Source organism: Panthera leo, chromosome E1 (assembly GCF_018350215.1).
Source record: "Panthera leo isolate Ple1 chromosome E1, P.leo_Ple1_pat1.1, whole genome shotgun sequence".
NCBI lineage: Eukaryota > Metazoa > Chordata > Mammalia > Carnivora > Felidae > Panthera > Panthera leo.
In genome coordinates, this window is record NC_056692.1 from 57,614,824 (window position 1) to 57,641,377 (window position 26,554).

Genomic DNA, 26,554 nt, shown 5'->3' on the forward strand with positions numbered 1-26,554 from the left:
TTATAAATTACTGAAATGTTTCTTTTTTGAATATAAATATAAATATGTGCAAAGTTTGAGTTGGATTGGTATTTTGTTGAGTTCTTCAAGCATCTCCTAACAGCCTCGAAGGCCTGGGTGGGGGAAGGGAGAGGACTGGAGGTGGAATCTTTATAAAAGACAGAGTGATTGAGGCAGATTGTAAACATTATTAAAAAACAAAAACAAAATAACAGGAAAAAAAAAAAAAAAAACCACCCCAACACACAGCTGCCCCATCCAGCCCCATACCTGACACAGAAAACTTTTGTGTTTGTTTAGTCTTCCCCAAAAAGAACAGTTCCAGATAATTCCATCACTGCTACATTCCTGTTAAGTTTTCACTGATCAGTGCTATTGCAGAGAGGGAGCAGCTGGCAGCTGGGGTGGCAGGGGCCCCAGTCTCTCAATGACTTCCTGCCTGTGCCCTCCCCCCCACCCCACCCCCAGGTGAGGGCTGTGCAGGGCCTGGTGGGGGGTGGGGGGGGGCTGTGGGACCTGGTGGCTCAGCTCTGCCGAAGCCCAGGCACCCTGAGGCACCTGTGACTGGCCAATACCAACTGGGCTCGCCTTCTTCCAGGGCTTGGCTGGAAGGCGTAGATCTCCGCCCCCCTCCGTCTCCGCCTGCCGCTCCCCGCCCCCCCCCCCCCCCCCCCACGCTGAGTGGCCAGCAGCTTGCCCTCCGAGGATCCCTTGGCCTCTGCCTGGATAGGCTGAGTGTGTGGCTTCTTGTGTGCCAGTCCCTATCCATGGGACAGGGAGCATTTAAGGCAAATCTCCTAGCCAGACAGGAGGCCCAAAGTAGAACCCCTCGTCTCGGTGTCGGAGATCTGGGGTCAGAGATGGCTATCTTTTCCACCCTCCTCCCAACCCCCGGGTACAGAACAACTGACCAGCCCATGCCTCCCCCCCCTCCGAAGGCCACTCCCCCCTTAAAACGAGGGAAGGGCCCAGGGCTCTCGGGCACCCGATGGACTCTGGGACCTGTGTTCCTGGTGGCTGTCCCAGAGAGGGAGACAGAACAGCCCCCTTCAGGTCACCCCTTGACCTTAACCCCCAGAGCCGGGGCGGGGGGAGGAGCATGCAGCCGCCCTCCTCACCTGGGGCGGACGGTGGGAGGAGCCATTTCCGAGGCCAGCCTGCAGCCCTGCGGCCCCTGGGGGCGCCCTCTCCTCCACCCTCTTCCAGGCCGGAGACCTGTTCAGGTTTAAAGCTACGTTTTAAACCAAATCAAAGAGCAAACAAGTTCCGTTGGAAAGTTTGAAGACTCCCCGGCAGTTCTCACTAGTTCATCGCTCCTGCAGTGTCCCCTGTTTGGAAATGCAGGGGGAGTTGAGGAAGCGGAGAGGAGGAGAAGAGACCAATGCTGTCGTCGTCGCTGTCCCTACCGGGCCAGCGGGCTCCTCCGGAGACGCTGGCGTGGGGGCGGGGCGCTCAGGTGGCCGCCCCCCCTTCCCTCAGACACATTCCAGGTCCCGCCGTCCCCATTCTGCAGGGGGGGGTGGGGAGGCGGAAGGGAGGGGCCTGTCCACCCCCCCTGGCTCCCCCCAGAGCTGCAGGACTCTCACGGCTGGATTCTTGTGCTTGTGCCATGTGCCACGGGGGAGAGGGGACCCAGGCTCCTCGCCCCGACCCCTGCCCTTTGCTCTTTAAAGAGGGGCATCGTACTGGTCCAGGAATTCCCGAATGGGCCCAGGCAGCTGGGTGACTTTCTCATAGGAGTCCAGGTGGCCGTTGACGGTCTTCCGACAGAGATGTTGGAGAGTGGCCACGTTGGAGGAGAGGGGCCGGCTCAACACCAGAGGGATCTTCTCGCCCCCGGAGTAGATGTAATAGGCTCTCCTGGGGGGACTCCCCGCCAGCGGCTGGGCCGGCGGCTGCTCCGGCACCTCGGAGGAGGGTTCGGCGGGTGGAGGGGGCAAGGAGGGGGCGCCGGGGGGCGGCATGTAGTGGTGCACCAGCTTGAGCACGCAGTCGAAGCGGGGCACCGGCTGCGTGCTCCGGGGGTCGCTCTGCAGCGAAAAGCTGCCCCCCTCGCACTGGATGCGCAGGTTCTTGGTCCCCGACTGGGTCTTGACGCTGAGCGTGAAGAAGTGGCGCTGGTCCGAGCTGTCGCGGATGAGGAAGGTGCCGGCGGGCTCGGCGCTGAGCAGCAGGTTCGCCTCGCCGCCCGTCACGGCGCTCCAGTAGAAGCCGCTCTCCTGCAGCTTGCGCACTGCGTTCACCACCAGCTGGTACTCGCTCTTGGAACTGAAGGTCTTGAGGCGCAGGCTGGTGTCCAGGGGGCGGCTCATCCCGGCGGCGGGAAACTTGCTGTGGGTGACCATGGCGCACGGAGCCAGCGTGGATCTGCGCGGCGGCGGCGGCGGCTGCAGCTGCTCGGCGGCCTCCGCACAGCGGCCGCTACCGCATCCCGGGGGGCTGCGGGGAGGAAGGGGCGCGCCGCGTGAGTGCCCGGAACCGTCCGGCGCGCCCGGCCCGCCCCGGCCCCCCAGCCTCCTCCCGGCGGCCCGGGCCCCCGCCCCCTGCCCCGAGGCCCCCGCCTGAGCCCTTCTCCCACCCACCCCACCCTCCCCCCCCCCCCGCGCCCAGGCACCCCGCGGAGCCCGCCCAGCCCCCGCCCCCGCCCGCGGGGTGGCCCCAGGCAGCCCCCTTCCCCGGCACGCGCCGGGAGAACGCCGAGTGGGGAAACTCGGGCGCGGAAGTTGGGTCTCCGGGAGCGTGGCCGGGGAGGGGAGCGGGAGAAGGGCCCCCGGGACGCTCTGGGCGCCGCTCAGTCCGGTGGCCCCGAGCGGCGGGGACGGAGAGAGGAATCCGAGGCACGGGGGGGAGGGAGGGGGCTTGAGAAGCCCGAGGGCCCAGCCTGGGTCTTCCGGGAACCTGGGATCTCCGGCTTCCATCCGCTCTGCCCCCTACCTCGTCCCCTCCCTGCCGGGAATGACCCGGGAAGGGGAGGGGAAACCGGGAAAAAGCTCCCGGGACTAGCGAGTCGCCACCACCACCACCACCAACCCCCTCCCCCCCGCCCCGCCAACCTCCCGCCCCGCTCCACGCCGCGCCCCTCCTTCCTACCTGGTCCCGAAACGAAGTCTCCGGCCTCGGGGCTGCGCCTCCTACGGTCCCCAAGGCGAGGCGGCCGCGCGGCGACCAGCGGTGGCCCGCGCTGCGCCCAGATGTTGGCGGCCGTGGAGTCCACCGAGGGCCCCGCGCGCGCGTCTCTCGGGCTTCGCTGGGGCGCCCGCCCTGCCCCCTGCGCGTCCCCGGGCCGGCCGGCAGGGACGAGGCGAGGGGCCGCGGCGGGAGCTGGGCCGGAGTGGCGGCGCTGGCGGCGGCGGCGGCGGCGGCGGCGCGGGAGTGCGAGTCGGAGCCGCCGCCGAGGCCGCGCTCGCGGGTATATACGCGGCCGCCGCGCCCCGCCCCCCGATTCCTGGAACTGCGCGGCCGGCCTTCTTGTAATGTTTAGTCACTACTCGCAGCAATGAAAGGCTGCGCGGAGGGCGAAGGAGGGGCCGCGGGCGGCCGAGGGCGGGCCGCGAGCGGGGCCGGGACCGGCCGAGACGCGCGCACAGACAAAGCGCGGCGCGAGGCGGCCCGGGCGGCCGGCGGGCGCGGCGCCAGCCCCGGCGGCGCGTTCCTGGCAGCGGCCCCTCCCCCCGCCCTGCGCGCGCGCTCCGCCCCCAACTTCTCATTCACACTTTCCCCCTCCCTTCTAAGAAGGCAGGTTTCTGGCAGAGGCGGGGGCCCCCGCTCCGGGAGCGCGGGCAGTTCCAGGAGGCCGAGCGGGAGAGGCTCCCGGCTCCCCTTCCCCTTTTCTCAGACCTCGCGGGGACACCCCCCTCGCCCCCACCCGGGCCCGCCGGAGGTCCCGATCGCGGCCCCAGGAGGCCCGGGCCGGCCGCGAGGGGACTGGGGACACCCCAAAGCCGGGCGGCGAAACTGGGGCCGGACCTGGGAGCCGAAGTGGGGAGGTGTGGGGGCGGGGGGACGTGCGGGCACGTCCCGGAGGAGAAGCCCGGAGCCCCGGGGATGGAGGGGACGCAGCCTGCGTGGCAGCTGTCGGGCCTCAGTCCCTGGGCTCACTGCCAGGCTCTCTGCCGACGCTGACATGAGCGCCGCCTCCCGCCACCAGAAAACCAGACACAAACAAACAAGAACCGCTTTCACACATCTGGGTCTCCCAACTTTCGGGGTGCGGTGTGGGCCCTGCCAGGTGCTCTCCCGCGGCGGGACGGGCCCCGGGGCGAGCAATGGCCCCACCCCGCGCCGGTGTCCGCTAGAGGGCGCCCTGGGGTCTCGTAGCGGGAGTGGAGTTTGGAGCGGCAAGGAAACCGGAGGGGGCGGGCTGTGTGTGTGTATGCGTGTGTATGGAGGGGGTGCTGGCTCAGGAGCCAGGGCGAGGCACCTTCCCGGGGTACCGAGGAGAAGTCCCATCGCAGTCTGGAATTAGAGCTGGGAATAAAAGTCCAGTAGGGGAGGGTTTCCAGGAAACAGTTTTCAGGAGTTCAGCGCACTTCTAGATGGCCCAGCACCGCCAAGAATGTGTCCCCCTCCCCCCACCCCCCCACCCCGCCTTTACCTCTGGGTGCGGGGGTCTGATGTCTCTTCAGGGGTGCAGAGTGATCGGGGTGAACCGTGGATTTGCTCTTGGTCACGCTGGCATGAATGTGGGTGGTTTGGGCTAACCAGGGCCAGCTCTACGAAGGTTGGAAAAGTTTGCAATCTGTCCCCAAAAGGGCAGTGGGATGCTGGAGACACCTGAGAGTGCACGAGCAGAGGAGGGGCAGAGACAGAGGGAGACACAGAATCTGAACTAGGCTCCGGGCTCCAAGCTGTCAGCACAGAGCCCGATGCGGGGCTCGAACTCCCAAACGGTGAGATCATGACTTGAGCCCAAGTCATTTGGTTAACCGACTGAGCCACCCAGGTGCCCTTTAAAAACCTCACCTCGCAGGACATGCGGGCTTTGGGCCATGCCCTCTTCCCAGATGCCACCCTACCGAAGATTATGAGTCAGAAAGGAAAGGACAGATGCTAATAGCAGGCATCTTGGGAGTCTAGGAAACAAAGGCCTGGTTCCTTTGCTTCTCCAGGAGCGGACAGGCACCTCACTGCCTTTGCCATTCTGTCTTCAGTCTGTGCCATCACCTCTTCCCCTCACAGATGTGGGGGGACTAAGTGAGATTTGGGCAAGACACCCAGCCTCCCTGAGATTCAGTTTCCATGCATAAAATAAGAACAGTAACCTTTTCCCCATCAGAGAGCTGAGATTCACAAGAGATTCTGCCCATCAGAGTGTGCTAGAAATGTGTCTATCTCAGTCTCATTCTTCCTCAGCTTCTAGGAGCAGACAGTAGTAAGGAGGAAGTCTTTTATGTATTTATTTTTTTCAAGTTCCATTTTTTACTTAAGTAATCTCTACACCCAAGGTGGGACTCGAACTCACAACCCCGAGATCAAGAGTCACATGCGCCTTTGACTGAGCCAGCCAGGCGCCCCAAGGAGGAAGTCTTGTTGTTTCTGGTCACTTCTGCAGAGGGGGGGAGATTGATTTATCCAACACATTTCACAAATATTGGGCTCTGTGCACCAGGCATTGTGCTAAGTATTGAAATATAGTGATGAATAAAACTGGGTCTTTGCCCTCGAGATGCTTGTGGGCTAATGAAATGGATTCTCGTCCTCTCTATAATCAGTTCATTCTTTTTCTCGTCCAGGAAAAGGACAAGAGGAGGCTGCACCATGACCATACACTTCTGTGCTGAGCCCGTGAAGGGCGAGGAAGACTCACAAGGAATAACCCTGGAGTTAATGGATGAGAAAGTGCTTTGTAAATTACAACGGTCTGACACAAGTCAGGTCCATTCATCCAGTCCACAAACCTTCATTGAGTGCCTGCTTTTGCCAGGCACGGAGCAGAGTGCTGGGAAGAGAGAGTGCTGGGTAAATCCTGCAGGGAGACAGGCGAGGCAGAGACATGCCCCCCTCCCCCCACCCAAGTGAGGGGTGCCAGGAGAAAGGGGTGATTACGACCCTAGGATACTGTGACAGTTCATTTTTTAGGTGAGGGGAGATGTTGAAGGGGGAAGATAAGGAGGACCAAACAGCCCTGGAATTCTGGGAATTCAAGTCTGGTTGGAAAACTCCTATCTCTGAAACAACAGCATGGTCCGATTGGAAGAGAAGAGAGGAGGGGCGGCGTGCTCAGGGGGGGTCCTGAAAGGGGCTCTCAGGGCTGGAGAAGGTCAGGGCTTGCAGTGGGAAGGTGGGCTGCGTTCCCTACGTACTGACTCTGGAGATTAAACTGCTGTCTAGGCTTCCCCATCGAGTACATGTATGACTTCTGGCAACTTACTTCGCCAGCCGTGCCTCAGTGTCCTTATTGGGTTTTGTTTTGATGTTTATTTATTTTTGAGAGAGAGACAGAGTGTGAGTGGGGGAGGGCAGAGAGAGAGAGAGGGTCACACAGATTTCAAAGCAGGCTCCAGGCTCCGAGCTGTCAGCGCAGAGCCCAATGCGGGGCTCAGACTCACAAACTGTGAGATCGTGACCTGAGCCGAAGTCGGACGCTTAACCGACTGAGCCACCCAGGCGCCCCGGCTATAATTCTTTTGAAAGCACTGGGGTGTCTGGGGAAGGGAGGCACTGCCGAAGCTTGGATGGCAGGGGGTGGACGTGACCGCGAGGCTTTATGCTTTGGAGAGCTATGTATCTCCCATGCAAGATGCAGTCTGCAAAGTTGCCTGTCTTCAAAGAGTTGAGCCAACTACCAAGGTGCCCCTTAGCTTTCTGGCATCTCCAGGGTCTGCAATGCCTTGGGAGGCGCCAAAACTTCTCAGTGGGTGTGTGTCGAAGGCTCTGTGCTCCAGAACGTTCCTCAGGCCTGGGTCTTTGCATGTTCACTTCCTTCCGGGTGGAACTGCCTTCCACACCTTGGCTGGTTTCTACTTTTCCTTTAAGACTTGGCAGAAACTCAGGTGAAACTTCCAGGATAGCTCTTTCCACGTTGACCAACGTGCCCCGACTGCTCATCCAGTGAGAACCTGGAGGAAAGAGACTGGTTTTTTCAAACCTGGTACATAGAAAGTGCTCAATGAATCCTTTTTTTTTTTTTTAAGTTTATTTATTTATTTTGAGAGAGAGAGAGAGAGAGCGCAAGCAGGGGAGGAACAGAGAGAAGGGAGAGCAAGAACCCCAAGCAGGCTCTGCAAGTCAGCGCACAGCCCAATGCGGGGCTCAAACTCCCGAACCATGAGATCATGACCTGAGCTGAAATCAAGAGTCAGACGCTTAACCGACTGAGCCGACCGGGCGCCCCTGAATCTTTTTTTTTTTAAGTTTATTTATTTTGAGAGGTGGAGGGGAGGGGCAGAGAGAGAGAGGATCTCAAGTAGACTGTGCACTGTCAGCACAGAGCCCAACGCAGGGCTCAACCTCGGGAACAGGGAGATCATGACCCGAGCGGAAAAAAGAGTCTGATGCTTAACCCACTGAGCCACCCCAGGCGCCCCTCGGTGAATTTTTAATGAGAGATTGTGTTGACTGCTGCTTTCCATCATTTTTAGGAAACACCTACTCTGCTTACTTCTAGAGTAGCTAGTGGTTTCTTCCTGCAGGGCTCAGGGGCATCTATGGGATAGATGGTGTGGAAACCCCATGTGCATGGAGATTATCAGGCCTGCTAATCTAAGGGTAGATGGAGTGATTACCCAAACTCTGCTGGGAAAGCGGGGAAGGAGGCCCTGGGCCGATACAGGGCACACCCCCAGGGACCCTCTTCCAGGCAAGAGAGCCACCCAAACTAGAGCCCATCCAGGGCGACCCAGGGGACCCAGGGCAGTGCTGCTCTCACTTTCCCTGCCTGCGGAGTGTGGGGGGAGTGGTGGGGGGGGGGAGGGGGGTTGGGCCTCGGAGGAAAGCTCATCTAAGTCCAGCCCCTCTGCCCCACCCACTATCTTCCTGGCCGGAGGGATTTAGGAGACTCCTGCCTGCTAATCTCTCCCTTTGCAGAATTTCTACGAAGTCAGAATCCCATTTCCAGGCAAAGGTGCTTGGTCATAAAGATAATACAGATTTATTCATGATGGAGGGGAAGTACACAGCGGTTTCAGCTGCCTGTGGGGCTCCACTTACTCATGGGGAGTGACAGAGGATGAGCTTTGGCCCAAACCTCGCAGATAGGAACCCTGGCGCCTGTGGGGTGGTCGTGGGAAGCTATGGCCTGGTCTGGGGAACAGGAGGTCCCATACTTGCATGGATGATCTTTCTGTCTTCGGGCCAGCCTGGGGGCAGGCTCTGAGGTTGCCATTGTTTGGAGGCAACATTGGCCACCAGATGGGTTAGGAGACTGGCCTCAGACCACAGAGTTGCTCAACACCAGGCCTCCCTCTGTCTCTAAGACTGGTGGGCTTTCTGTGGCACAAGAAGGCAGCTGGGGTTGACGGCCCAGTGGCTTTATATTACTTACTCTGCATTGATTGTGCCTTTATCGCATGCCCGTTAGTTGACCAGGCCTGGGGTTACAATGGTGGGGAAAAGGATCTGGGTCCTTGCCTCTGGAGCTTCTAGTCTTGTGCTGGCAGTTCAGAGAGCGGGGCAGGAAGCAATGAGGCCTCTCCTCTCTTGCCCCCCTCCCCCATTTTCTCCAGCCAATTTGGAGACGATGCGGGGGGACCTGTGTCTCCCCAGACCTCTTGGGAGCTGTGCCCCCTGCTGCCCCAGTGTGGTTCTTCCAGGGCCCGCCTCCGCTGGGCAGTCCAGCCCTGATGCCTCTTGTGTCTTGTGCCCTCTTGGAGGCAGCCCCTGCCTGTGCCGGCGGACGGCCTTGCTGGTGGCAGGGCTATGACGCCCGCCCGTGACCTTCCAGTGCGGTGAGAGAGGGGAGGCGGCGGAGTGGGGGGTGCAGGGGTGGGGGGAAGGTGCAGGGACCTCACCACAGGTGGACCCTGATCTCTGTCTTTGCTGCTTTCGACCATCCTGCAGAGGCAGGGCGGGGAGGCCGGCTGGGACAATGGGACAATGGTTTGTGGCTTTTGTTCCTGCAGGGAGGGGCAAGGGAGCTGATGAAAAGGTTTGTGGCTCTGATGTCTGGAGGAGTTCTTTCAAGCCTGACATTCCAGACCCAGCTGGCCTCTGGCATTTCCCAGAAAAAGTGCGGAGGGAGGGGAAGGAAAACACTTCACCAACCCACCCACCCTGCTTTCTCACATTCCTTGTTCCCTCTGGGGCTTGGGCTGGGCCAGAGTCCTGGGGCAGAGGCCCATCCTTCCACCCACCGAAGGGTGGTGGGAGGGTAGGGGGTGGGGTGGGAGGGTAGGGGGTGGGGTGGGGGGGACTTTAGGAGGGCACAGAGGGTATGAAGCATGTGGGGCGCCTGTTGGGGAAAAGGGAAGTTTCTTCCCACCGCTCCATGAGGAATCTACATCTGTTCCAAGTTCCGAGTTGGGGCTAGAGAATGGGACAGTTAGCTTCCAGCCAGCTGTCTCTCCTGACCCCAAATCAACAAACCCTGCTCTGTCCGGGGCTGGGATGGGAAGAGTCTCCATTCGCCCTGGAGCAGCCGCTGTGCCCGCGCCCGCGCTCAGGAACAGACACCAGGGCAGCGGGCAGTTCTGGGAAGAGGCCGTGGTGAACCATCTGGGCTGTAACACAAGTGAGGCCTGGCCCGGTGCCCAGAGCTAAAGTGGCAGTGCCTAGGAGAAGGAGAGCCTGGCGACAGGGGGTGGGGAGTGAGGCTGGCACCCAGGAGTTTCTGCCTGGGCTCAAGATGGCCTTGGAGAGCCAAGGGTTGGTGGAGAACCACCGGCTGGAATAGCTTGCCTACAGATGGCTGGCTCCTGGAGCGAGGCAGCTGGGAGCCCCTAACCCATTGGGTTCCTGGGTTTGGGACTGCTCACCACCTCACCTGGGTGTGCGTGTAGCATCTGAACTGAGCCCCCCCCACACACACACACCCTGCATTAAGCTTCCCGCAGTGGTGAGATCTTCACGGCGACCCCTTGAGTCCCCTAACCAGGTGTGTGACACCACTAGCAAGGTCCTTGGGTCCCCGCATTGTGAAGCACACGCTGGCATGCACTTTGTCAGGCACCAATTCGTGGGCAAGTTCAAAGGGGAAACGATACACCCTCCCTCTGGCTCCCAAGGTCTAGAACCAGCCATGGGGGCAGAGAAGAGTGTCCGAAGGAGTGGGAGGTGGGGGTCTCTATCAGGGACAGAGGTGAGGCTCTAAAGCATGATGTTGAGGTGGGTCTCCTAAGCCCCTCCCTCCCACTTCTCCCTTGGCTCTCATCTGGCCCCATGCTGTGTCATTCAGAGTTTCTTCACCAGGCTACAGGCACTGCCCCCTCCCCAGGATTTCATAAGCCCCCTGTATTTGTAAACAAAATGCCAGCGGCAGTCCAGATTTCTGGGGTAGATAAACCTACCTGGAGTCACTTCCTGCTCCTGCAAGACTTATTTCACAAAGTCGTTCATTCATTCATTCATTCATTCATTCATTCATTCATTCATAAGAGATCATTGTTGTTCTGCGCATCAGAGATTGAGCGGCGCGCCCAGAAGTTATCAGTTTGGGACCTCAGGAAATTTAGATTCTTTCCAGGAGGTCAAGATTCTCCCACAGTTGATGTCATGACTAGTTAATTTTGAATGCACCATGAGTCCTGTAAAGGAAGAGTCCTGGGGGGCTGAGTGAGCATATTATGGGGAGACTGAATCTATTGGGGGGAACAGCCGAGGGGGTTCCCTGAGGAAGTGACACACGCAGGCTGGTGGGAAGCTGAGGTCTGGAGGGGTCACCTGACCTCCCCACGTTTCCCAGCCTGTAGGTGCCCGGGGACCGGCACACCTCCAGTGCCAGGGTGTCTGGGATCCACGGCCCCCCCCCCCCCCCCCCCCCCGCTGAGTTTACAGCTCACTCTGCCTCTCTCTCCCTCCCACCTACTAACGTAATGGCCTTGGCCTTGGATCCCTGCTTTCAGGCTCAACCTGAGGCAGCTACAAACTGGTAAGATGAGAATGTTGTTCCCCCTTCAACCCCTGAGAGGTGGGTCAGACACATTCTCTGATTTTTGGAACTCTGAGACTCAAAATGTGTTTCACAAACAGGCAATACAGTCCCAGGGTTCGACATTCAAACGTTACAAACAGACGAACTGTGGTCTTTCACCACCTTCTACTCTTACCTTGTTCTCCCGTGGTGCTTGGGACATTGTTTCACAGACCGGAAGATGTGAGTGGAGTAGTGAACCATGGGCTGAGCATGACCCGTAGAGGCACTGGTTAGACTTCAGGGAATTAAAATATATATATATATATATATATGTTTGAGACGACATTTACAAATCTGGAAATTTCACATTCACATCTGACTTTGGGGCTTTCTTTGGAAAAAACGGGTCGTCTGGCGGCAGTGGGTCTCCACTTGGCAGGTCTCCACTGGCCCCTTAGATGGGAGATGGGCTCTCCAGCTCAGCATAGGCCCACCCCCAAGACTGGCCTCTCCTCTTCCCTCCCCTCCCCGCCAGGAGCCCCAGGCACTGAGGCAGCCACCCCACCTGGCCTCCGTCTTCCCACCTCCCCTTTCTAGGCTAAAGGGCAAGAAGGGTGACTTTCTTTGAGTCTCTTCCCTAAATTCCAAGAGACTGGAAATAAATCAAGCCTGGCCCTGGGAGTCCCACCTGCTCGGTGGATGTGGCCTCTTCTTAGGCAAGACTCATCCTGAGCTGGGGTTCTCGAGCGAGGCCCAGGGCACGCTTAGCCTCTTGCTTCAATTGACCGTGGGGGCCAGGTGGGGAGAAAAGCAGGGCCATGTCAGGATGGGCTTCTGCCAAGGAGCCCCCAGCAGCTCGCCTCGGCTCCCCAAGCAGGACCCAGAGAGCCAGGGATTCCCTGGGACAGAACTGGCCACGGGCCGCAGTGTTTCCCCACGCGCTGGACTGCTCCATCAGGAGGAGGCCGGCAGGTCCTTGCCGGGGTGGCGCTGGCTGCCTGCCACGCCACAAGAGGCTGAGATTCCCCTGAAACCGAGAGCTGCATTTATCTCTCACCAGCGACACGGAGAAACAAACCGGCGCGCTGTGCCCAGGAGGCATGTCCAGAAATTTGGGCCTGGGCTTCTTGTTGATGAAATGCCAGGTTATCCTGGGCCTCTCTGCGGCAGGGAGGCATGGATCACATTGAGGGACAGGCGGCGTTTTGTTTCGCAGATGACAAGAGTTTTTGACCCCGAAAAGTTTAAATGATAAGTACAAGAACCTTGACCGGCTCCCCGCGCTCCCCCACCCTGTAGGTTGCTGTTTTCAGCTTCAGTGCTTGGCAGATGAGGCCCCTGGTGCTAGAAAGACCTCATCTCAAACACTTTTAGGGCCCCGCAGGCCTGGCAGGGCTCCATGCCTGGTACCTCGGCTACGGCCGTGGGAAAAGACCTGTTCTGAAGCAGAATTGGCAGACCGTGGCACACAGGCTGGCAGACTGTTTTTGTAAATAAAGTTTTATTGGAAGTCCGGCTGCACGGGTTCGTATGGGTTGCGGCTGCTTTTGTACCCGGTTGGGTAGTTGCCCGTGAGGCCACCCGGCTCCAAGAGGGTAAAGGGCCCTCGAGGGAAACGTTGGCCGACCCCTGCTCTGGGGGAACAGAAGCCCGGAGGGCTGGAGTCAGGTCTCAGTTTGGAAGGAGAGGGCATGAAGGACTGGGTCATAGCTCAGCCTGTCTCTGTTGCCAGGTCCCACTGGGGGTGCTAGGAGCACATAAGGTCTTATGGGCTCACATGCTGGGGGGGTGGGGAAGGGGGAGATGGGCAAAATGGGTGAAGGGGAGAGGGAGATAGGGGCTTCTGGTTCTGGAATGCATGAGTCACGGGCGTGAAAGGTACAGCATAGGGAACATAGCCGCTGGTATTGTCACAGTGTTGTAGGGTGACAGACGGGTGTATTTGTACCTGTGGTGAGCAGGGCATAAGGTACAGAGAAGTCGAATCCTGATGTCGTGCCCCTGAGACTCAGGTAACATCCTGTGTCAACTATACTCCGATATGCATGCAACCACGAAATAATAAACCAATAAATACGATTGGATCACAGCATGTAATAGGCAGAACGTAAAGGGGGCCAGGAAGTGTTTCCAGGGGGAGCACAGGGCTCCGGGGAGGGGGGGGATGAGAGGAGCTGGGAGGACGTGCTCATGAGTGGACAGAACAACTAAGCAGAGATCCTGAGGTGGCAGCGTGGGGGTGGGGTGGGGGGAGGGAGGGTGTTGAGGGATTGAGAAGAGACGGGCCGGTGAGGCCGGGCACGACGGAATGAAAGAATGCAGTGGTCCCCAGCTGGCTTCATCCCCCCAGCACCTAAGCTCCATTCTCCTGGAACCAAGCGTGCCCTCCTCAGAAGCAGCTGATAGCCCCCGCCTACGGGACAAACCGGACAAACCGACAGGCGAGTTTCTCCCAGCCGGAGGGACGTGGGCTGGACCACCTCTTCCTCCTTCTGGAATTTGCTAAGTGCCCTGTGGCTGAAAGAGACCCTTGCGCCCGAAGCAGTCTGGGGAGGAGGGGCCTTCCGCTTGCGTTGGCCTGATTTTCGGTTCTTGTGTGAATCACAGTGAGGCATGGGCCCTTGGCTCAGGATTTCCTGATGTTTCCTGCCCGGGACAGCAGCCTTGCTATCAGGGGCCGCAGCCCACCCCTCCCTGACGTCAACTCTCCTTCCAGTGAATGCGTTTCCTTTTCCGTTTGGGAAGACCTGATATCTGTCATCAGTCTCATCAGCTCTTGTCATTGTAACCCTGGCACCTCCTGTTCGGGAAGGAGCCGGTGCGACTGGCCAGAAAGCAGTGGGTGAAGGCAGGAGGGTGAGGGGGGCCTCAGCAGATGGGCTTTGGAGCCATCAGGGGTCTCAGAGGGCACATGCCTTCTGGCCCAGGGTCATCAAGGTGTGAGTGGAGAGCCCTGCAGCAGCCTAGCCCGCTGGCCCTCCAAGCAGCTTGGGGTACTCCCAGGCCTCTTCTCTGGGCCACCTGCGTCACTTGAGAGTGACTTATCTCCTTTACCTGTGCTCGCTAACCAGCCGACGTCTCTCCTGGTGGAAAGTGTTTGTCTTGTCATCGTGTAAATGCAACCATTAAAAAAAATTGCTCAATCCCTGAAAACCATTATTTAAAATTTTTGCAACTTCTAAATGTGCACGTCCTAGGGCAAAGTCGTGGTTGCCTCATTCTGGTAGCAGCTCTGACAGTTTCAAACTAGCCATGAAGGACAGAGGCTCTAGGTGGGTGGCTTCAGAAGGCACTGGGTCATTGCCTGCTGTTTATACGTAAAAACTTACTGGTGTAACTTACCATGCTGTAATACGACCGTATTAACGACAATTTATTTTAGATGGGAAATCGCCAACGGGACAGTACTATGGTTGTCTGTCTCACTCAATACCTCACCCGGCAAAGCACCACCGCCACATGCAAAAAGAAGCTGCCAGCTCTCTTCTGGATGGGTAGAATGCTCCTGTGGTCACCATTGAACATCGTGGTGCAGGCATTCAGCCACTTGACCCTACAACTACCCCTTGTCCTAGGCCCCGTGCAAAAGTGGAATCATGCAATGGATGGTCTCATCCTAGTTACTGGAAATTAGGAAATTTGATGATTCACCACTTCTAACTCGGAAGAGGTGAATCAGAGTCCACCTTGTATTTGTAAAGCTCTCTAAACGTAAAGGAAAGCTTGAAACAATCTGAAACGCTCGTTGGTCGTAAACAAGTTGGAAACTCTTGAATAGCCCCACGTGAACAATGTTAGCGGTTTTGTGTATTTACTTTCAGTGTGTCTGCACACGATGCTCTCTCCAATTTTTAATTTTCCCAATGAGATAAGCTCCATACTACTAAAATCTGGATTTTCCACTTGTGTCACTCAAGATTCTTCTAGGACGTAATTCTTTACGGCTGCGCGCGGTCTTCCCACGCAGCGATGCCCCATTATTTATTTCACCAACTCTCCCACTGTTGATTGCTTCCACATTTTTGGTATCATGAACAATGCTGAGACGAACATTCTTGCAGGGAACGCGTAACTGACTTCCGTGGGATACCTGGGTGGAAGCGGAGTTCGGAATGTTTTGCATCCCGTGTGTCCACAACACCCCCACCCCGGGACAAGGACGATGTGGCCACCTCCTACGGCTCTTCCGGTTCCCAAGTCCCAGTCCACGGGGATCGGCCGAGGAACCCCACGTTTCGGGTCAGAGCCATCTCCCCTGCCCCTCAGGACATTGCCACATCTTCTTTTCGAAGATCGGCTACAGAAGGTGCTCCCGGTTCCACGGACGCGGCCCTCGGCTCGCAGAGCCGCACGTTCCCCGGGCCTGCCCGCCGCACCTGCTCGGGAGCCCCGGCGTCGGGCACGGCGGGGACTTCGCGAGGCCAGGCGACTCGGGCGCGCGGGACGCTCCCGCGGCGTCTGCGCCTGCGCCCCGCGCGCCGCCTGCACACCTGCGCCCGCCCCGCCCCCGCCGCCACTTGTCCGCGAGCGCCGCTGTCAATAAAGTTCTTGCGCGCCGGAAGCGGAAGCGCCGAGTCTCCATGGCGGCGGCGGCAGCGGCGGCGGCGGGGCCGGTGCTCTGGAGGCGACTGCTGGGCCTGCTGCCCGGCCGCCCCGGGCTGGCCGCGCTCCTGGGGCGCCTGTCCGACCGCCTGGGCAGGAACCGGGACCGCCGGCGCAGGAGGTGAGAGGCGGCCGGGCCGGCCGTGGCGGGGTCGCGGCCGCAGCCCTGCCTCCCTCCGCGCCGGGAGTGCGCGCTCACGCGGGGGGGCCGAGCTCGGGCGCCCCGGGCCCCGGCGGCTGGCGTGGCGGGGTCCGGTGGCGAGAGACACCGCTTGGGTTCGGAGGGGGTCTTTTCCTTACGTGGTCCTGGCCGCGGGGTGGCTCGGCCGGAGTGAATCAGCTCAGCCGGGATTGTGTTCGTGCAGCGCTTCTCACATCCTGCCCGAGAGGGCGGTGAAGCAATCCTGAGTCAGTGACTCTAAGGCCAGGGAAGAGGAACCACTCGACCCCCCCACCCCACACACACTTTTCAAAGGGCCCGTGTTCTGGAAAAGTACTGAAGTGACTTATGTAAATGGCGAGGGAGGCTTTGAAGCGGTTTGTTCAGGCAGTGGGCTTTCAGAGTCAACATTTGCCTAGAACATGCTGACCTAAGAGGCCTGCTGTTAGTGCTAATGTAAAAAGAAAAAAAAAAAAAGATTTCTTGTGTGCAAATGGTTTTCTTATCAGAGACACTCAAGTCTTACCCTTGATCCTTTAAATTTTTTTTTTTTTAATGTTTATTTATTTTTGACAGAGAGAGAGAGACAGAGCATGAGCCGGGGAGGGGCAGAGAGAGAGGGAGACACAGGATCCGAAGCAGCTCCAGGCTCCGAGCTGTCCACACAGAGCCCGACGTGGGGCTCAAACTCGCGAACCATGAGATCATGACCTGAGCCGAAGTCAGTAGGCTCAACCCACTGAGCCACCCAGGCGCCCCCTTTGATCCTTTAAAAGAAAACAAAAAAAAAAAAAAAAAAAAAAAGAGAAAGATCTTAGACGTAAATGCCTTAGTAGGGTTTGCGTTGTCTTAGATTTTATCTGTGTTACTTGGGTGAGGATGAGACCTCCTGACTTTCCGTGCACAGATCTGTGGTCCAGTCATGCGTGCTGTTTCTAGGTATGGGAAGCAGCCTGCTTCATCCTGGGTTACGGTGGATGATTTTCAGTAAACGATCGAGTTTGATTCAGGGTAACTTTTAGGTGATAGCATCGGGGCTATATTGAGCCCTTAGAAGCTTGCTGATCAGAATGGCTTTAAGTTTCATATCAGCGAAACCGGCGGGGGCAGGGCAGAGGTGGCCTCAGCGTTTTCTGTACTTGGTGTTTGGCCAAGACCCGGCCATTGCAGTGGGTAGTGAAGTCAGATGACTTCCACATCTCGGCATCAAACCACTGGGAAATTTGGTTTAAAGATTCACGAAATGTGCTCTCCTCAAAGATGAGGTGTTCAGGCAGTTTTGTAATTTCCCTGTATATGTTTAAACTCTAGGAAGAACACTTCGTTGTTAATTGCTGTTTAGCATTGGAATTGACTATGAACAAATTCTTCTGAAAAAGACATTTCTCTTGAGTGATTTGTGTGTGTGTGTGTGTGTGTGTGGAGGGGGCGGAGAGGGTGGCAGTGGGGAGAGTCAGTAAACTGACTTCCCGAAGTCCTTTTGGTAAATGGAGGCAGTAGGTGTGGCACCGTATTTCTTTTTGATTAAGCGGAGAGAGGGAGTTGTATCTCTGGGTCAACAGTTAAACCAGAAACTCACTTACACCAAAGACACACACGTGTCTGAAATTTGTGTTTTATAATCCTTAGGGGAAAAATGCTACCAGGACTGACTGCCGATAAGTGCTGCGACCAGCGTTGTGACAACACTGTAGCTTTCTGACCCTTTTTTTTTCCTTCTTGCCTTACTGCCTTACGGGTTTGCAGATTTTCCCGGACTCTTTGTGGCCTTGGTGTTGGGGTTTCTCTGGTCTTGTGTGGCCACTCATCCTCTATTGGCTGCTGACTTTCGTTTCTCCTCCAATCATACGGTTGTACCTCGCAACGCCTCATTCCCCGAATGATGTGGTTTCTTGTAACTCTGGTCGTTGATTCATTGATAATAGTTCTGTGTAGTCATGAGCTTAGACTTTTTCAGATTTTCGCTCTGCCAGTCTGACTCAACGGTCGGAGTGCCTGGTGAATCCTCGTGGCTAACACGCGGGGGGGGGGGGGGGGGAAAGGAGGGTTCTTTCCTTGCAGCGGTTTCCTTGTTAGTTACAGAGACAGCCATAGTGACAGAGAATGCTACTTAAAATTACTTCCAATTAGTGATCTAGAAATACCGTTTTTCTCTTGAGCAGGCGTCTGACTCATTATCGCTTTGGACTGTTGGGTTCATTCGTTTATTCAGCATGCGTGTGTAGGGCGCTGCTCTGCTGTGCGTAGATGCCTAGGAAGACAGGTAAAGACACAGCCCCACCTTCAAGATGCTCAGACCCATAACAGAAGAAATAGTAGAGTAAGGTAGAAGGTCACGGCTGCACCTAAGGGGCACACCGGGAGGTCACAGAAGGCTTCCTGGTGGCTGTGATCTCAGAGCTGTGTTTTGGAGCATAGGAGCAGGCTAGGGAGAGAAAGGGGAGCTGGTGGTGTTCAGGGAAGGATCCTGAATGATGTGGGCTGCTGATTGTAGCAGCAGAGGCGGAAGGCAGTTCTCAAGTCATTTCCAGGAGCTGACCGGGGGCGCTGAGTAGGGAAGGGAGGTGGAGAGAGGAGCTAGGAACAAACATCCTCTGGGCTGAGACCCAGGGAGGCAAGCTCTGAGATTTCTTGTAGCTTCCTTTCAGAGTGGTCTGGGCCTGAGGCGGTGGGGAGTGGGAGGTAGAATCCGCTCTGCTGGGGGAGGCGCAGGGGGAGTGCCTGGGGGGTGGGTCGTGTGTTTGACTTGGGTGACTGCGTGAATGGAGGCACGCTTCACCCAAACAGGGGGTAAGAAAGGGGACTGGGTGTGGGGGTGATGATAAGGTGACCTCGGGGCAGGCCCACTAGTATCCAGGCACGTCCAGGTGGAGGTGTTCTGACAGATCTGGAGCTCAGGAGGGGCAGCCGACACCAGATACTTTGGAGTCATCAGGCTGCACAGAATCGACTTGTTATTTGGAGTAGATGAACCTCAGTGGGAAATGTGTCAGGGGGGGCGCTGGTTCCTAACCTTGAGCTTGCCTGCCATGCGAGGAAATATTTTCTTTGTGGCCTCCTTCTCTAAAAAAACACCACAAACAAATGATTTTCAGTTTGAGCTATATGTGCAGAAAGGGCTTTGTTTTTGAGACTCAAGTCCTGTTTTCTCTCTTCTAGGTGTGTGGGTAGGTGTGGGTATGAGGAGTGGTGAGGGGGCTCCGAACGTGAGTTAGAGGGAAACAGAGACCCAGAAGGCTGTTCGTTTGTTCTTTTTCTTTTCTTTCTCTCTCTCTTTCTTTCTTCCTTCCTTAATTTTTTTTTAACATTTATTTTTGAGAGAGAGACAGAGACAGAGCACCAAGCGAGGGAGGGGCAGAGAGAGAGAGAGGGAGACACAGAGTCCGAAGCAGGCTCCAGGCTCAGAGCTGTCAGCACAGAGCCCGACCTGGGGCTCGAACCCACGAACCGTGAGATCATGACCTGAGCTGAAGTTGCATGCCCAGCCGACTGAGCCGCCCAGGCGCCCCCAGAAGGCTGTCCTTTCAGTTAGATTGTCTTCAGTTGTAATGGCAGGTCAGCACCCTCCGGTTCAGCTTGGTAGTGTCTTCTACTCTGAGGGACCACCAGATTTCCAGAAATCAGTTTTTCTTTAAACTCTGTAATGCTCCTTACTTGTTAGGGTTTAGTAGAGCCTGCTCTTGGTTTATTTACAGTAATAGAATGGGTGGGAGGGGGATACTTAGAGCGTAATTTCCCCCAAATAATTCAAACTTGATCCTGCAGGGCATTAGCGGACAGACTTTTAAATTGTAGCTTTGTTGAGTTCACGTTAACCGTGACTGTCCCCCAGCACACTGCGGCTGGGGACGTGCATTAGGCTGGGTCAGTCAGCTATGTGCCCCTAGAGAGTTAGCAGGGAGCCTGGATTAAAGCGTTTGGATAGATCGTCCACTTGTGAACATGTGATCTGATTCACGTAAACGAGTTCTTTTCGAGGCTGCTGGGAAGTCAGGCCTGTCCCAGCCTTTGGATTAGTTGAACGTGTGATTGGTTCTCGACAGGCACTTGTGCTGTGTCTGGTGCTCTCACCGACCGACCACACCATCTTGTGGGTTCTGTGGGATTTCTGGCCCCTGGATGTGAGCGACTTCCTTTTGGGCAAGTCCAGAGGACGGTCCTCTAGCTGGTCAGCACGTAGCCAAGTGCTGGCAGCCGCAGCCTCTCACGCTGGACTTGTGGTGGGAGTGCAGAGGGCCGTTGGTCTTTTGTAACCTACGGGAATTCACACTCACTTCCCTTTCTCGGGCTCGGGTCTTGCGCTAGTCAGGAAGGGCCGCCTGCTGCCGGGGACGCAGGAAGTACGGTGCCTTCATGTAGTTTCTTGAGAGCTTTTCTCAGGAAGTGCTATGACTGTTGCTCTTTTCTCATTAGCTCACTTTTTGACGTTTCAGTGTGCATGACTGGGGGGAGGGTGGGTTTTTCTTAAAAAGTAGTTTCTGAAAACATTGCAGTCCACCGAGCTTGGTTTCTCTTAAAAACTTCATTTTTTCGTCATTTTGTACAGATTTGGATGGGATCCAAGCCACAGAGCTTGTACCACGAATCTTATCTTACAGTTCCAGAAGAGCCCACGGACCTTCGGAGCATGGCCGAGCCCACGGTGGGGGCCACTTAGTCAGTATCCCGAGTGCGGTACGGGACAGGGGGTAGGGCTCCTGTGCTGTCCGTGGAGGATTTGTGGTTAGTGTCTGAGGACAGTCCTGTAGCATCGCTGTTTTCTTTGTTCAGAGCCCGGGATGCCCCGTTTTGAGAAGACCCCTGAGAGGGCGGCCCGCTTGTTTGGTTCCCGCTGGGGCGGGTGACCTTCCGCAGCCCCTGGGAGGCAGACCCCTGTCCTCCGAGGCGGAGAGGCTGTGGAGGGGACATGGGAAGTGTAGACCGGGGTGTGATCCTCTGGTGTTTGCCTGCCTTCGGTGGCCTCTCGCCGCTGGCCACGGGGGAGCGGGGTTGGACCTCCAGGCACCCTGTTGCGCATCCAGACGGAGGAAAAATGCAAGGTGTGCCAGTGTTTTTCCCTGGAGCACCTGCAGCTCCAGGATGTTTGGTGAAGTGACAACTCCTGTCTCCCCACGAGAAGGAGAAACACCTCCTCTTTCCCCTGAGGCCCCCGGGGTCAGGAGCGGTGTCCAGTTGTGTCTCGGTGGCTCTTCTGCCGTTTCCGAGCGGCTGACTGTCACGAACTCCAGTCCCCCCGCCTCCCCGCGCCTCGGCGGACGCTGGGCCGCTCTGTCCCACCTGGGATCACCCCTTGGGCCAGGTGGGCTTCCACTGTTTTCACTTAGTGGTGGCCGCCGGTCTGGGGGCTCAGGGAAAAGAGCCTCCTCGGTCAAGGCGGTTCAGATGTGGGTTCCTCTTAGAGATGGTGAGAAGAGACTTCGCTCCCCGCGCCACCCCCCCCCCCCCCACGGCTCCCCTCCTGGAGTCACCCTGAAGCCTTCCCCTCACCCCCCTCACCCCCCTCACCCAGGGGGAGGAAGGGCCCCACGTCAGGGGTCCTGAGCCCTAACACCCAGCCGACTCCCCAGTGCGGGACTCTGCAGATTCTCTGCCCGAAGCCTTAAGCCTCGGGGCTGAACCTTTGCGGGCCTGCCATCCCGCGGTGGCCGGAGCCTGCCCTTCGGAGGGCGTGCTGCTTTGTTCCACTTTTAGAATCGTTGGGGGGGGGGGTGTGAGTGCGCTAGGTTTGTTGTTGCCTCTGGCACCCGCTTGCCCTAGCCCTGTTCTCCAAACTTCCATGGTATTCCGAGTAAAGGGGCTTGCCTTGGGAGGCCGGGTCGTCAGCAGAAGCTGTGATCGGGTCCCCAACCCCCTCTCCCCACTTCCTCTCTTCGTAACTAGAAACCGGGGCTAGGTGGTACCAGAGAGATGATTCAGGGGCGTCTGGGTCTCGATGTGGAAATTGTGTGTGTGTGTGACCGACATGGCTGTGCTTTTTTGGTAAAGCAACCACAGCTCCTCAGATCTCTCGGGGCTTCGGTTCCCGACCTGGGACGTGCGGTTTCTTAGTAAACCTCCCTGGGGTGCGGGGACTTGCCCGCACAGGTGGTCGCCCCTGGAGACTGGGGTTACTGTGCAGTGGGGTTGCTGCTGGCACTGGAAGGAACCTTTTCTGGGAAGATTCCCAGGAGTTAGGCTGTGGAAAGCGGGAACCAGCCCCGCCATGGGCTTCTGGCTGAGGTGAAGGAACAGCGTGGGCCCCAAGCGGACTCTGGCTTGGCTGTGCCTGCCCTGGCCGGGGCCCTTCGTTTCCAGTTAGATCGTCACCTGGCCACACGTGGTCTCCCCACGCCCGTGCCGCGCCGTGGGGCCCTTTGTAGAAGGCTTTGCTCCTTTCCAAAGTGCCTTCCACTTTGGGTGTGCGAAATCGCCACTTGAGGGCGGGGTCTCCCCCCCCCCCCCCCCCCGGGCCCCTGCCACCTCTCAGCTCCTTCTCCTCTCTAGCAAAAATAAACCTGTCAGTACACAGATTAAACAGGAAGCCAACATAAAAAAGCCCTCAACAGATCTTGGACGGAGGCCCTGGTGGAACATTCCCGGGGAAAGCTGCCTGGCAGGGACGAGACCTGCCCAGGGCAGCCCGGGGCCCTGAGCCTGGCCCGCCCGAGCCTGCCCTGGGCCTCTCCCGGGCAGGACGGGGCCGACGCTGGACCCCTTGGCGTGTGTGTCATGGGGACTGGCCTCCGAGACCAGTTTTCCCGCTCACGGTGGCTTTTGCCAGTTCCCACTCCTTAGGTTTGCTCGCCCCTCCCCTCTCCCGGGGCAGCCCTCAGGGAGCCCGTCTGAAGGCAGGTGTTGTAAGGCCTCCGGGGCTCAGGCGCCGAGAGCTCCCCTTTCCGGTCACTCGAAGCCCACGTGCTGTATGTTTTGACCTTTAATTAATGGCAGCGCCTGTGTCTTGTGTCGTTCTTGGATCTCAGGCGTGTCAGCTTGTGAGGCCGCTGGGCTCGTGGCAGTCCGGGGCCGGGCAGCTCTTCCCCTGCGCCTCTCACGGGCCAGGGGGCTGCTCGTGTGATGACCGGGATGGAGGCCCCGGGCCCGCGCTGGCCCCCTCCTGGGTTGCCGTGTGCCGAGGACGTGTTTCCGCATCTCCCTTTGGGGAAGCTGATTGCAGTCTCTGGGCCCAGATGGGGGGTGTGGCCCGGGGTGTTGGCTGGCGCCCTGGTCCTTTCTTTGGTCTGAGAGATGACAGGTGCCGTGAGACTGGGGGTACGTCGGTCTGGTGCTGCTGCTGTGGGGTTTTCCGCCTCGGATGGACCATGTTTACTGAATGACTGGTAGACTTTAGGCCCCCTTCGGGCCTTCGGATGGATTGGCCCGCAGACTTTCCCAGCATCTCGTGGTCTTCCATTGGACTGGAGCGTCTTTCCCTCTCCTTCTGGAAGCTGTCTTTGAGCACTGCAGGAACAAGGCCTACGGTTTGGGAAATCGAGGCAGCAGCTGCTAGTCTACGTGTCTAGGCCTTTTGCTTGCCAGCTGCCGCTCATCACCTGAGAACCTTAGCGAGCCGGTGGCCCCGAGTGTCGTCACCGCCCCCCCCCACTGCATCGCAGACAGCGGGAAAGGCTAGCTGCTCTCCTCCCTCTGCACCGTGGGGCCCCAGGCCAGTCCCCAACTTGCCTGGATCCGGGGAACCGCTACCTTGCACCCGCTGACTAAAGCGTTCTTGGCAATGAGTCGGCCGGGACAGACCGACGGGCTTTCTGGGAAGCACAGCTGTGGGCCATCTGGCGCCTGTGTAGGGACGTTCGCAGGCCCTGGGAAGATTCAGCGCTCTAGCATGAGGCGAGTGAATGAAATCATCTTCCTGGAATCCGTGGCTCCTCAGGCCTTGGGGTGTTGCAGCGTCCCTTCCCCGGAGCCCCTCGCGGAGCTGCGGTAGAAGGTCACGCACGGCACAGGGATTTCCTGCTGCTGCTCGCTGGGATTCAGAGTCGGCCCGGGCTCGCGTGGGGCCCCGGGTGTATCGCCCCTCCCTCCCTGTCCCCACGGAGGTGCCAGCCGGGGCGGGCGGCAGACCTGCGGATCCGCGGGCGCGAGGGCAGGACCTCGGTTGCCACCGTCTCTGCCTCAGCGGAGTAGAGCCGGTCTGGGGCGCAGCTTTATGTGGCGTGAGCCCCGGGGACGGTGTGTCCCAGGGCCGAGGGGGGGCGATTGTCGCCACGGCCGAGGTGGCCCCCCTCCTCCAGGCTCTTCCTGCTCCAGCTCTTCTCTCCACAGCTGAGTATTAAAGAGAAGACTTTGTTTTTCTAGGTCCTGCCCTAAATAAAAGCCTTGTTTGCCTCTGCAGCCACACAGCTGGCGGCCTGGGTTGCGGTGATCACCCTCATCCCGGGCCTGCCTTCGTTCCAGGTGGCCTTCAGTGGCTCTGTGCAGGCGGGTCTGTCGGGGCGCCTCCGTGTCGAGCGCGCGCGGTGGCTTCCGTGAGTTTACTCGTGGCCGCTCTCGATTTGGAGTTGTTTGGACCCAGCTGCCAGTTTGGGGTTTCTCTCTAGGCCTTGGCACTTCTTAAGTTGCTCGGCTCAGACGGGCTGAAGGAAAAGCCCTCGGGCTTACCTGAACTAGGCTAGAAAATCTGAAATCGGTTAAAACACAAAAACCCTCCATTTCCACCTGTCCCCCGGTAGCTGGGACAGACTTCTAAGGGAGTGTTTGAGAAGTATGACCCTTTTCATGTCTCTTTAACCAGGTCACCATGGCTGCTGTTGGCTCCTTTGCTGTCCCCAACGGTCCCCCAGGTCACCTCCCCTCCTTGCTGCCTGTGTCCAGAGGGTGTGCACAGGTTCCAGTGGATCCGGAACCTGGTCCCGGAGTTTGGGGTCTGCAGCTCGCACGTCAGGGTGCTTTCCTCCCCGGCGGAATTTTTTGAGCTCATGAAGGTAAGTTGTGTCCGCAGGAGAGAAGGAGGGACGTCTGAGCTAGAGGCTTGGGGACTTGGGGGTGGGAGGGTGTCCTGAGCAGAAGTGTCTTCTGTTCTGGAAGTTTCTTTCTTTCTTTTCTTTTTTTTTTTTTTTTTTTTTTTTTTTTAAGTTTTTTTATTTTGAGAGAGAGAGCGGGGGAGGAGCAGAGAGAGAGAGACTCCCAAGCAGGCTCCGCACTGTTAACACAGAGCCTGACGCGGTGCCCTGACTCACAAACCACAGGATCATGACCTGAGCCGAAATCAAGGGCCGGACGCTTCACTCTCTGAGTCCCCCCCCACCGCCCCGGGCGCCCCGCGCTGTGGCAGTTTCTGATGGCTACTCTGCTTGTTGCTGTGGGTTCTTCTCCCTGTTAGGTTTTCAGCCTCACAGATGGTTGAATGGCACTGTCCTCGGACGCTCGCATGCCTCGTGTGGCTCGCGTCTCAGGTAGAGCAGCTCAGAGCGTGTGGGCACGTGAGGGGCGGGTCCTGGATTTCGAGTCTTACGGACAGACTGACTGCTTTGGTTCCATCAGAAGGGAGGTTCGTGAGGGGGTGTGGGCGTCCTTGCCGACGGGGTCTGAGACGAAAGGAACCTTACTCTAGTTATGGCACGAAGGCCCCTGCAAACGTCTTCAGGACACAGAACGTCCTAGAAACGAAGACCCGGCCGAGCCACGGATGACACTCGATGTGTAGGAAGTGGCTGGAATTCTCTTGTTCGGCGAGGAGGTGTTTAGAGACCACTGGGAGATTTGGACATCCGGTTTTAGGCCTTATGAGTCCTGTTCTTTCCTGTGACTTTGTCTACAGTTTGTGCCTTTTCTGTACTGGGGGAGGGGCTAACCTTTGCAGGGCGGGGGGGCGGGCAGGCTCGGCTTGAGCCTTCAGTGCCCAGGTCTTCCGGTCTCATCCAGGTCCTCCAGGTTCAGCTGCGAATTGGAATAATTCACTTGAAGCTGATTAATTTTTAAAAAAAAAATTTTTTTTTTTAAACGTTTATTTATTTTTGAGACAGAGAGAGACAGAGCATGAACGGGGGAGGGTCAGAGAGAGAGGGAGACACAGGATCCGAAACAGTCTCCAGGCTCTGAGCAGTCAGCACAGAGCCCGACGCGGGGCTCGAACTCACGGACTGCGAGATCGTGACCCGAGCCGAAGTCGGACGCTTAACCGACTGAGCCACCCGGGCGCCCCTGAAGCTGATTAATTTTTATTGACATGAACTCTCTGGGTTCAAATTAGCAATGATGTTAGAGTTAAGGTCTGACGAGGTCAGACAGGCAGAAAGGGGGGAGGTCGTAGGAAATGTATGCAGAGATTAACTTTCCTACGGAACGATCTGCAGTTGACCTGAACACTCGCCCCTTCTCCTTTGGCCCTGCTGTGCTGCGGAGCGCCGCTTAGCTTAATTTCTGACTGGCTCGTTCCAGAATGCATTCTGCGTGCGTGCGTGTTTCCCTGTCTGTGTACAGGCTCTCCCCACCTCTCCCCTGCACTGCTCCTCTGTCCCGGGCGTCCTTTTTGGCTAGAACTGATGTCAGGCCGTTTGCCTTTTGCTCCTACTTGGTTCTGTGTTTGGCTTGAAGAAACCGGTTTTGCAGAGGCAGGTTTTCGTGTTCTAGTCTCCTCTGGGTGAATGACTGGCTGCGTCTCCGTGTGGCGATCCCCAGGCTGCGCACCTGCCCGGGCAGGGCCGCGGAGGACAGGAAGGGCCCCGGGGCTTGGCCCGGCAGGCCGGGAGGAGGCCCTTCTGTCCTGCCTTCTGGGTGGAGTCGAGGGCAGTTCTCCCCGCACGGGTGGTGCAGAGTGGGATGTATCTCTTCCCAGGGCCCACAGAGTG

General features: G+C 57.9%; 2 protein-coding genes across 3 annotated transcripts in view; one reads left to right on the forward strand and one right to left on the reverse strand.

Annotated features, from left to right (window-relative positions):
* Positions 1-676: 676 nt before the first annotated feature.
* Positions 677-3,356, reverse strand: SOCS3 (suppressor of cytokine signaling 3). Its single transcript, XM_042915910.1, has 2 exons — positions 3,091-3,356; positions 677-2,439 (listed from the first exon to the last, which is right to left on the reverse strand). The coding sequence occupies exon 2, from the start codon at positions 2,343-2,345 to the stop codon at positions 1,668-1,670; it is 678 nt and encodes a 225-aa protein (XP_042771844.1). The 5' UTR covers positions 2,346-2,439; positions 3,091-3,356; the 3' UTR covers positions 677-1,667.
* A 12,196-nt stretch (positions 3,357-15,552) lies between these two features.
* PGS1 (phosphatidylglycerophosphate synthase 1) overlaps positions 15,553-26,554 on the forward strand; it is a 35,321-nt gene continuing 24,319 nt past the window's right edge. For both annotated transcript variants that reach the window (XM_042915899.1, XM_042915900.1), the window contains exons 1-2: positions 15,553-15,731; positions 24,499-24,688. In XM_042915899.1, the coding sequence (XP_042771833.1) occupies positions 15,589-15,731; positions 24,499-24,688 (333 nt within the window). In that variant the 5' untranslated portion in view covers positions 15,553-15,588. The remainder of the gene's footprint in view (positions 15,732-24,498; positions 24,689-26,554) is intronic.

Bases quoted from the DNA above. Each gene is read 5' to 3' on its own strand.
- SOCS3 (XM_042915910.1), bottom strand. From the start codon at position 2,345: ATGGTCACCCACAGCAAGTTTCCCGCCGCCGGGATGAGCCGCCCCCTG.